We start from the raw sequence: 11,230 nt of genomic DNA on the forward strand, positions 1-11,230 counted from the left end.
AAAATGAGCCTGACATATTCTGCTACATCTGCGGTGAATACACCAATGTTCCTAACAGGAATCAAGTCACAAGTTTCATAAAGCGTGCTTACCGTCCTTATTTTGGTATTACACTTGGTGACCAGGATGAAGCTTGGGCGCCACACATGGCATGCAAGTCATCGAGTATCTGCGTCAGTGACTAAAGGCAAGAAGACTTGTCTGAAGTTTGGAATTCCCATGGTTTGGAGGGAGCCGACATCAATAGCTACTTCTGGGCTATTGATGTGACTGGGATCAACAGAAAGAACCGAAGCAGCCTCAAGTATCCTGACCGTGAATCAGCACGTCGTCCTGTAGCTCACTGTGATGAAATTCCAGTACCTGTCTTTGGAGAAGTTCCTGACATCAGTGGCAAAGATTCCTCCAGTGTGGTTTTAATGATGATGCTCCACATCCTTTTTCCCAAAAGGAGCTAAATGTTCAGGTTTCCTGAGAATCTGGGATCACTGAGTGATGAGCAGGTGGATATTCCATCAGGACATAAAAGAGACGGAGACCAGGTATCAGGGACGCTGGGATGCAGTCATGATGGCTGTATCACCTCTGTGACATCAACCCTGCGACATCAACCCTGTGACATCAGCCCCTCCAACAGTCTCAGCATGTTCTTCCAACTGAGAAACCAGGTCAGTGTTTAAAGGTGCAATGTGTAACTTTTCTGGAGGGGTCTTTTTCCATGGAGACACCTTGCCTGCTGCTCCACACTATAAGGCATTAAACGTTGTATTTTACATTTATTCAATTACTGTATGTTTGTCTATTTTTATTTATAAATACTTTGCAGGGTTGCCTGTCCACAGATCTGACCTGTAACTTGGCGTCATAGTGGAATCGCATGCTTGTCTCCATAAGAGGCTTAGTCATGACATAGGCTCTCATTACATTACAGAATTTTTATTGCTCAAAAATACCTTGAAAAAGATGCATTCTTACAGTAAGTGGGCTCTCCTCTCCACAGATCTGACCTGGCCTGACTTGTTTACCTGCCATACTGTCATTTTAGGCAAAGTAGTAGTAGACCTTCCACAGGGAAAGCTCCATAGTGCCCCTTTAATCTGATTATTAAAGTGTCAGATCCAGTGTTATATATTTTAGATTAGTTTAATTAAATTTCGGTCATGTTTGTGTGGGTTGTGTGAGTTGTTTTGGTTCTCGGGGGGACTCAGCTCCACTGACTCGTGGTCTGGGTCTGTGACAGTGTGGTACAGACCCAGACTGTACATATGTATACTGCTGTGTGAGAGGCAGTGCTACTCTCAGTTTGGCCCCAAGAGGGCGGCATGAGATCCAAAATGGCCTTAGATAACACGACACATTTTAAGACAGGGCCAACATAAAAAGTGCATGTGAAGAGGATATTTGTTAAAAGATGGTGGTCCGGCACCCGCTTGTCTCCATGGAGAGGTTATTGCCTGAAATGTTCCACAGTGTGCAATTAAATATATCTTGCATTAATTTCAACATGGGTGCTTTTATATTGCTCAAAGAACCTTGAAAAGCATTCTTTAGTGGAGTCGCCTCTCCATAGATCTGACCTGTAACTTGGCCTGATGGCGTCACCTGTTTGTGTATATGAAGAAGTAGTGTGTGCGTTTAAAACAGTGATTTGTTCATAAAGTTCTAGTTTAAGCCTTTGTCTCAAGTCTTTCAGTGATTTTTACCTTTCAAACAACTAAACAAACAGCTTTGAAGTTTTCTCATTTAATAATAAAACAAACATTTGGTATATACATGTATACATTTATAGGTTTATACGTTTAAACATATAATTGTTTAAATATTTAAGCATTTAAACATACAGAAGCTTAAAGCACAGACAAGGGAAATAAAGCAGAGTTTATGGTAAAGTTTATGGTGGTGTTGTGATGTCATTTGTGATGTGATATGTCATGTGTGATGTCGTGTGTGATGTCGTGTGTGATGTCGTGTGTGATGTCGTGTGTGATGTCATGTGTGATGTCATCTGTAGCTCTGGCGGCAGCAGCGGCCCATCCTCTTGCACTTCTCACACAGGTGCTGTAGGTGAGCTTTGTCTGGGTCCAGATGATCATCCAGACCGTCTGGCTTCTCCAGTGGACGCTGAGAAGAAGAACGGGACATTTAATTTAATCTAATCCTAACCCTAATCTTATTTTATTTTGAAATATAATAAAACATAGATCCCACAAAAGGCTACACTCTATATATGATGAAATTAGGCTAAAACATCAAATTAAGATTCATAAATAAAACCAGGACTCAACCAGGACTAAACTAGGACTAAACCAGGACTGAACCAGGACTAAACCAGGACTGAACCAGGACAGAACTAGCACTAAACCAGAATTTAACAGGATTAAAATAAGATTAAACCAGGACTGACCTGTCTGTGGGGGTAGACGTTGATTTTGCAGGTGGTACACTCTTGTCCCATATTGGCCCAGGAATTGGCGCTCATCCACTTCCTGTTACACTGTGAACACTGATATTCTCCAAAACACCTCCTCTTCCCCTGGTACGGCGTCTGAAACAAAACAACATCAGATTTAGGTAACGGTGCGATAAACAAACTGTGATAAACAAACTGTGATACCAAGTTACTGATTTACACAAGGACAAAACAAATAAAAACTTCTCAAAAAGAAACAGATTTAGTTGTTTCTGTTGTACCTTTTCTCTTTAAGTACATTGTTAAACAGACTTTTTAAAAATACTTTTAACTTGAGTATTTTTTAATATGAAGAAAGTGCACTTCAGTTAATTATATTTTGAATTATATTTTGAGATGTTCTATTTTGTCTTTAATTTTAAATTTAATCTCACACCAGAGCAGGAGGTAGAGCAGCCAAAAACTACTCGAGTAAAAGTAATGTTACTTCAAAATAATAATACTCGAGTGGAAGTACAAAGTAGTGACTTTACTGAAGTAAAAATGCTGTGACACTGTACAATATATTACTCGAGTAAGAGTACTATTATGCAATACTAATATACAATTACTCTGAAAAGTACAATTTTAAAAAGTTACTTGAGTTACAGATTGTCCACTGTCTTAAACCTGACATTTTAAACATGTTTTAAACATGTTTTTATATAAACACATATACATTTTTCTTACCTTCTTCTGGTTCATGACGGCTGCTCTGTTCCTGAAGTTTTCCTCCCAAAACAGTGTGTGTCCTGTGTCTGTGTGGGCTGAGTTTATAAAGGCTGCTTCAGCTCAGCAGCTGAGTGTCACTTTAGTTTCACTTTAGTTTCCACTGAAAACGAAACCTACCTAGTGGCCAAATGTAGTCGGTGCACTCAAAATATTAAAGTATAAATGCTGCTAAAATCCTTCATATAAATCTCAATGCTCTGTGTCCAGTTAAACATCTAGAGACTTTTTCTCCAGGGAAAGTGATGACATCTCCATGGAGAAGCCCCTCCTCCAGAAATGTTACTAAGTGAAATCCATTTTAGCACAACACAAATGTTCAAAGTTAATAAAGAAACATGAAATAAATAATAAAAGCCAAAGTTAAATCTGTCTTTTTTTTATGGATCAGACCTGGACGACTGAGAAAACACAAACAGGAGGTAAGTTTTGTTTTTCATGTAGAAGCAGAAGACGTGGCTTCAGTTTCAGTTTTGCATCAGCCAAAAGTGAAACTTAACTGTTTCTGTTAGGGGCTGGTTAGTAGTACAGTATACTCACAGAAAGCAAGGTTATATTATGACCCCCCCCCCCCCCTATATATATATATATATATATATATATATATATATATATATATATAGATATATATATATATATATATATAGATATATAGATATATATAGATATATATAGACATTCTATATATATAGAAGCAGAAGACGTGGCTTCAGTTTCCACACACCCCTACATACATACACACATTATATATATATATATATATATATATATATATATATATATATATATATATATATATATATATATATATATATATAGACATTCTAGGGGCATAGTAAAGAATTTCTTAATTAATACTTTTGTTGTGTACCTTCTCTTTCTGTTACTGAAGCTGGAGCGCCACACCCTGGTCCATGTGGGAACAGCACTCTAAACAAACATGGGTAACTCTTTGGTTTTGACAGAATAACTGATTTTTGCCATGTTTTGTTATTGATTTGATGTGGCTGTTAAAGTTCAAATCTGAGTGTATTATTACCTCGAGATTTCAAAAAAAAAAAAAAAAAAGTGGAGAAGGAAGTGCATAACTCACAGTGGGCGTGTACCTCCCAGTGTACTTCACAGTGTGGGTTTTGGCCTTGTGACACTTCATAGGTTCCCTGTTTGTAGGTGCCACTCTGAACATTGAATGTTTTGTTTTGAAGTGTTCATTGCTTTAAAGTTTAAACTGTCCTAATTTTTCATTTTCTGTGGCTCCTTGTGTACAATGATTTTTAAAAGATCAACATTTGTTTCTACGGCAACACTGTCAACATGAGTTCTATTTATTATCAAATGAATCAAACACACATCGCAGTCGCTCCTGTAGTACAGTTATACACTGATACAAATATACAGAGCTAGAGTTATATACAGTTACATAAAGTGCGGTACGATGCTGGTTCCTCCACACATACCTGCAGAGGACGCTCTGGAGTGGTTCTTTGACCATTACATCGTAGACGTTAGTTTACCTCTTCCTTTGAATATTATTTATTTATTTATAGCGGACAGTGCATGTTGACCAACAGTAACTGTTTAACATGCCAGAATTAGCCAAGAGGCTAGTTTTCATCTGTTGTTGTTATTGTATAATATAAATGTGTGAGGGCTAAATGATAGAAACAGGGACTGAACCAGGACTAGAGCAGGACCAAACCAAAACTGAACCAGGACTAGAGCGAGACTAAACCAAGACTGAACCAGGACTAGAGCAGGACTACAGCAGGATTAGAGCAGGACTAGAGCAGGACTAGAGCAAGACTAAACCAAGACTGAACCAGGACTAGCGCAGGACTAGAGCAGGACTAGAGCAGGACTAGAGCAGGACTAGAGCAGGATTAGAGCAGGACTAGAGCAGGACTAGAGCAGGACTAGAGCAGGACTAGAGCAGGACTAGAGCAGGACTAGAGCAGGACTAGAGCAGGACTAGAGCAGGACTAGAGCAGGACTGAACCAGGACCAGCAAATTCCTGACTGTCTGCTCCTCTGACCCACTCCTCTGCTCCTTTTACCCTCTGACTATTTAAGCTGCAATTGTTGCTTTTCTGAAACCAAAGAAAGTCAAAGAGGAGAGCAGTGAAGAGCAGGAAGAGAAGGAGGAAGAGAAGGAGTAAGAAAAGGAGGAAGAGAAAAAAGAAAGGGAGGAGGAAGAGATGGAGGGAGAGGATGAAGAAGTGGAGGAGGAAGAAGAGGAGAAAGAGGAGGAGGAAGACGAGGAGGTCATAAAGAAACTGCTGCTGAGAGGAAAAGTTACAAAAGGTTCTGAACCGGGACTAAACCAGGACTAAACCAGGACTAAACCAGGACTAAACCAGGACTAAACCAGGACTAAACCAGGACTACAACAAGCCTAATTTCTGTATTTAAATTACCTTTGTTTTGTTTCAGTTGAAGACTCCAGCTCCAAGGAAACATCTGCAAATCCACGGCCAGAAATCGTGTAGGTCACAGATCCTGTATGGATCCTTTGCACCTGATGTCATCAACATTCCCTGGGGTGTCATGCTAACTGGAGGCACTCCTCTGTCTGAGGCTCTGTTACTCAAGTTAGACTTTAATCTGAGCTTTGTTTTAACATAAACCTGACCATAAAGAACATATTTATTTGAACTACAACAGGGGAGCTGATTTGAGCTAACATTTTAATTAGCATTAGCCAACAGTTTTTCAGTGAGTGACTCTCATGTTTTTGTTGAAAATCAAACTCCTAAACAGGACCATGAACACTCGGACCACAGAGTTTTCAGACTATTTAAAAATGTTTTAAATGTGTGTGTTGTATCTCCATGGTAACTGCTGAACATTACTTCATAGACATACAGTATATGTAGAACTCCCGCAGCGTGACGTTACTGTATCAATAAATTCTATAGATAATCGCAGGTGTTTGTAAAATGACGAGCCGTGTTTGTTTTGTCAGAAACGTGCAGTGCTCAGCCTCACTCAACTGTTTCCTGGACATGAGAACCATCGTCCTCAAAGCCTCCAATGTAGAGTATACGCAACAGGTGAGACTGAACCAGGACTAAAAGATGACTTAAACAGGACTAAACCAGGTCTAAACCAGTACTAGACCAGGTGTAAACCAGGACTAAACCAGGAGTAAATTGGGACTAAACCAGGACTAAAACATGACTAAACCAGCACTAAAACAGGATTAAACCAGGTCTAAACCAGGACTAAACCAGGTGTAAACCAGTACTAAACCAGGAGTAAATTGGGACTAAACCAGGACTAAAACATGACTAAACCAGCACTAAAACAGGATTAAACCAGGTCTAAACCAGGACTAAACCAGGTCTAAACCTGGACTAAACCAGGACTAAACCAGGTCTAAACCAGGACTATTGAACAGTAGGTAAGGTCCCTATGTTGTGCTCAGTTTAATCAGGTGCGGCTCAGGATCAGGTCTCTCAGTGCCACAGCCACAGTCTCACCTGAAGCAACCCTGATATGCACCGGAGTGAACAGGTCAGAGACACAGGCCTCAACCTCACGAGCCAGAGTGTGGGCCACGCAGAACCCAATGTGGGTCACACAGGACCCAGTGAGTGGGCCGTGCAGAAGTGTGTGTGATCACAGCTCAGAGCATGGGCCAAAAAGAGCTGCAGAATTCGACATAAGAAGTGGGTTCTTGGGTCCTGTCACTAATAGAAATGATCAGGTTCAACATTCAGGGAGAAGAGGAGGAGTCTTAAACTGTGTTAAAGGCTGCTCCATCTGACAGGCAGAGGGCGCTGTTCCATAGTCTGAGCTACAGAAAACACTCACCTCTCCTCTTGAGCCTAGCTTTGGGCACAGCCAGCAGGAGCTAATCAGCTGACCTCTGACCTGAGGGCTCTGGGTGGAGCATAGGGCTGCAGTAACTCCCTCATATAAAGAGGAGCCATAAAGTGCACACATTTAAACAGGATCAATAATCCTCCATAGACATACATGCAGAACGCCCCCAGTGTGATGTCACTAAAGAGGTTTGTCTCTACAGTGTGGAAGCAGCGTACATAGCCGCTCGCAGAGTCGCTCGCATTGTTCAGAAAGTCGGGTTTCCTGTTTCCTTCTCCAACTTCAGGGTCCATAACTATGTCGTGGCCTACCACATGTTCCCCTTGTGCCTAGAGCGCCTCTATGTGGCGCTCCCTGGTCACTGCAGGTCAGTCAGTAAAACACAGTTCACACTGATGTTGTTTAACAATGCACTGTGACAAAGACATGGGACTGGGACGAGGGCTTGTGCTTTAATATTATCACAAAAACTTACTTTTGTTGAGTCAAGGTCTGAACCAGGACTAAACCAGGACTGAACCAGGGCTGAACCAGGGCTGAACCAGGACTGAACCAGGTGTAAACCAGGACTAAACTGTGTGTGTTTGTGCAGTTACGAGCCGGAGCTGTTCAGGGGCCTATTCTTTTACTGTGAAAACATCACTGCCTGTGCCTACCACACGGGGACGCTCATCCTCACGGGTAACTCCCTCGCTGTTCACCCATTTGTTCATCATTGTAGGGAATATTATACCTCCGGTGACTCGGGCTGAGATAACCAGGACTGAACCAGGTCTAAACCAGGTCTAAACCAGGTCTAAACCAGGTCTAAACCAGGTCTAAACCAGGACTGAACCATGTCTAAACAGGACTAAATCAAGACTGAACCAGGACTAAACCAGAACTGAGCCCAAACTTGAAATATATTTAATGAAACTGAATAGTGCTGTGTTGTTCTGTAGGGAGCAAAGATCTGAGTGATTTCGCTGCGGTGTTCTCCAGAATGTTCCCGGCTATATGTCAGGCCAGATTGACCACGAACTGTGATTCAGCATAAATAAATATGTTTTATATTTAAAAACACAGCTTATTCTGTTGGTAAAACATGAGACTGAAAACCAGAGACATGGACTCACCTGTACATGTCCATTTGACTTTTTTTTTGTTTTAGGTTTGAGCGTGAAACTTGAATGTTACTCAGTTGTCCACTAGAGATCAGTGTTTGAACTATAATTTGTGATGTTTCACCTGGACTCAAACATCTGTGTGTCGCCTTAATGAAGAATGCAGGTGATTACTTCCTCCAAATACTCCAATATTACACAAACCGACTCTTGGAGCTTTTAGCCATGGTCTAATGCTGTTACCTCCTCAAAAACACACCTGGAGTTTTGTTCCATTCACACATGTTTGAGTAACACTTTATTATTAGTCTGTCTACCTCTCCAAAGCTCAAAATGCTCTGTTCCACCTTGTGATGTCATAAAGTGGCAATTTTCAAGTTAACAGCTCCTTTTACATTTAGTTCAGTAGAGATTGGCAATTCCAGGGCTGAAATGATCCAAATGATTCTAGTGAAGGTGTGTGGAGTTTAAAAACACAGTGGAGCACTTCCTGTATTACCACATGATGACATCACAAGGTGGAACAGAGCGTTTTCAGTTTGAGAGAAGAACTCGAGGAAGACGAGGTGATAAGGAGACAACATGAGAACAGAGATCAGAGACTAGAATTCTATGGGGTGTTAAGTAAATTAAAAAAAAACTATAACATAATAAAGTTACAAACATGGACGTAATTAAGATACAATGTCTAGTAATGTAAAAATGTAATGAGATGTGTGGAATGGTTTAGACTTGGTTTAGTCCTGAGTTAGTCCTGGTTTAGTCCTGGTTTATTCCTGGTTTAGTCCTGGTTTAGTCTTGGTTTAGACCTGTTTCAGTCCTGGTTTAGTCTTGGTTTAGTCCTGGTCTAGTCCTGGTTTAGTCCTGCTTTGGTCTCGGTTTAGACCTGGTTTAGTCTTGGTTTAGTCCTAGTTCAGTCCTAGTCTAGATCTACTTAAGTCCTGGTTTAGTCTTCATTTAGTCCTGGTTTAGTCCTGGTTCAGTCCTGGTTCAGTCCTGGTTCAGTCCTAGTGTAGATCTACTTAAGTCCTGGTTTAGTCCTTGTTTAGTTCTGGTTTAGTCCTGCTTTGGTCTCGGTTTAGACCTGGTTTAGTCCTGGTTTAGTCCTGGTTCAGTCCTAGTGTAGATCTAATTTAGTCCTGGTTTAGTTCTGGCTTAGTCCTGGTTTAGTCCTAGTTTAGTCCTCATTATTCGGTGGAGATCTGACAGATGATCTAAAGTCATGACTTTGTGGATCGTCCTTTTGAAAAATTGTTATTATAGTTTTACATCAGTGAAGTAAGAAAAAAGGTTAAAATTACAGAAGCTCTTTGTAAAGTTTCTGTCTTAAAGTGTTTGTAGGTTTGAAATACAGTAGACTGGAATTTCAAACTGTCTGAAAATTCTCTCAAGCTTTTCAGACATACCCGCTTTGTCAGGAATAGCTACACCTTTCCTTCTAGGTTCATATTCCTTGTTTTCCTGTTTTTTATTGGTCAGTGTGTGTGGATTTAATGAAGACGTCTGCCTGGAGACACCGGTCCTCTCCTATAGTTAGTTTACAGGTTATTTACATTATAGTCCCTTAAGTAAAATGGGTCAGATGTGTTTTTGTGAGATTCATCTCCAGGCCGTCGTCAGTTCACCTGAGCATTTGTTTTTTTTTACTCTTTTATCGCAGACGTGGCTCGTATGAAGCTGCACCTGCTGTTCCACTTTTAAACAGGTCGCCCTGTTCTGGGTCTGTCATCAGGTTTAAATATAATGAGTTCTGGTCCAGTTGGGTCTGGATTAGTATTTTAATATGTGTATTTTAAAGGGCCCATATTACATTATTCTCTGATCTCTGTTCTAATGTAGTTTCCTCATCACAAACAGACCTGGAGTTGTTTTATTTCATTCACACCCTGTGCTCTACATCAGTACCTGCATCTGTTTATCACTGAGAGCCTGTCACATGTGCTGCTGATTTCATCACCCAGAGACAGAGGCTTTAATTAAACTCAAGTATTATTTATGATTACACTGGTCAACACTAAATTTATTATCTAAGATTTTTTAGCTGATTTAGGATAATTTTGATGTGCTGAATCCAAAAATCACATTGGTTTTGCTCAAACAGGTCAATGTTCTGAACTAAACTACATTTTTTTTTTTGGACGATTTTGTTTACATGTATTTTCACATCATATGATGCAAAATTCTGTTATATTTCTCGCTATAAGCAAATTCTGAAGATTTTGCATGTGCCAACTTATGACTAATTGTTTTTTTTTTATATTACAAGTGAATGAAATGGCTTCGACTAGAAGATCTTGCAAAAATGAGCCTGACATATTCTGCTACATCTGCGGTGAATACACCAATGTTCCTAACAGGAATCAAGTCACAAGTTTCATAAAGCGTGCTTACCGTCCTTATTTTGGTATTACACTTGGTGACCAGGATGAAGCTTGGGCGCCACACATGGCATGCAAGTCATCGAGTATCTGCGTCAGTGACTAAAGGCAAGAAGACTTGTCTGAAGTTTGGAATTCCCATGGTTTGGAGGGAGCCGACATCAATAGCTACTTCTGGGCTATTGATGTGACTGGGATCAACAGAAAGAACCGAAGCAGCCTCAAGTATCCTGACCGTGAATCAGCACGTCGTCCTGTAGCTCACTGTGATGAAATTCCAGTACCTGTCTTTGGAGAAGTTCCTGACATCAGTGGCAAAGATTCCTCCAGTGTGGTTTTAATGATGATGCTCCACATCCTTTTTCCCAAAAGGAGCTAAATGTTCAGGTTTCCTGAGAATCTGGGATCACTGAGTGATGAGCAGGTGGATATTCCATCAGGACATAAAAGAGACGGAGACCAGGTATCAGGGACGCTGGGATGCAGTCATGATGGCTGATTACTGTTGGACTCTGAAGAGAGACATCCCTGCTGCTGAGCATTCAAGGGGTTCATAAAAACAGAAGTTCATGTCCTGAATTTTGCACAATGATAATGTAACATTCCAATTTACATGTACTTACCTTTATAAATTAACATAACGTAACATTTAATTAATACATTCTGTTATAAAAACTATTTTTTATCTCCTAAAACATTTTTTGGATGAGAAATATTAATGAAAATCAACTGATAATGTCACAAAA

General features: G+C 40.4%; 1 protein-coding gene across 1 annotated transcript; it reads right to left on the bottom strand.

Moving 5' to 3' along the window:
* Positions 1–1,783: 1,783 nt before the first annotated feature.
* Positions 1,784–3,238, bottom strand: LOC117387437 (zinc finger CCHC domain-containing protein 24-like). The gene is made up of 3 exons (XM_033984945.2): positions 3,140–3,238; positions 2,405–2,545; positions 1,784–2,121 (listed from the first exon to the last, which is right to left on the bottom strand). Exons 1-3 carry the CDS (start codon positions 3,152–3,154, stop codon positions 2,002–2,004), a joined length of 276 nt encoding a protein of 91 aa, XP_033840836.1. The 5' UTR covers positions 3,155–3,238; the 3' UTR covers positions 1,784–2,001.
* Between the last annotated feature and the right edge of the window lie 7,992 nt (positions 3,239–11,230).

Source organism: Periophthalmus magnuspinnatus, chromosome 19, assembly GCF_009829125.3.
Source record: "Periophthalmus magnuspinnatus isolate fPerMag1 chromosome 19, fPerMag1.2.pri, whole genome shotgun sequence".
NCBI lineage: Eukaryota > Metazoa > Chordata > Actinopteri > Gobiiformes > Gobiidae > Periophthalmus > Periophthalmus magnuspinnatus.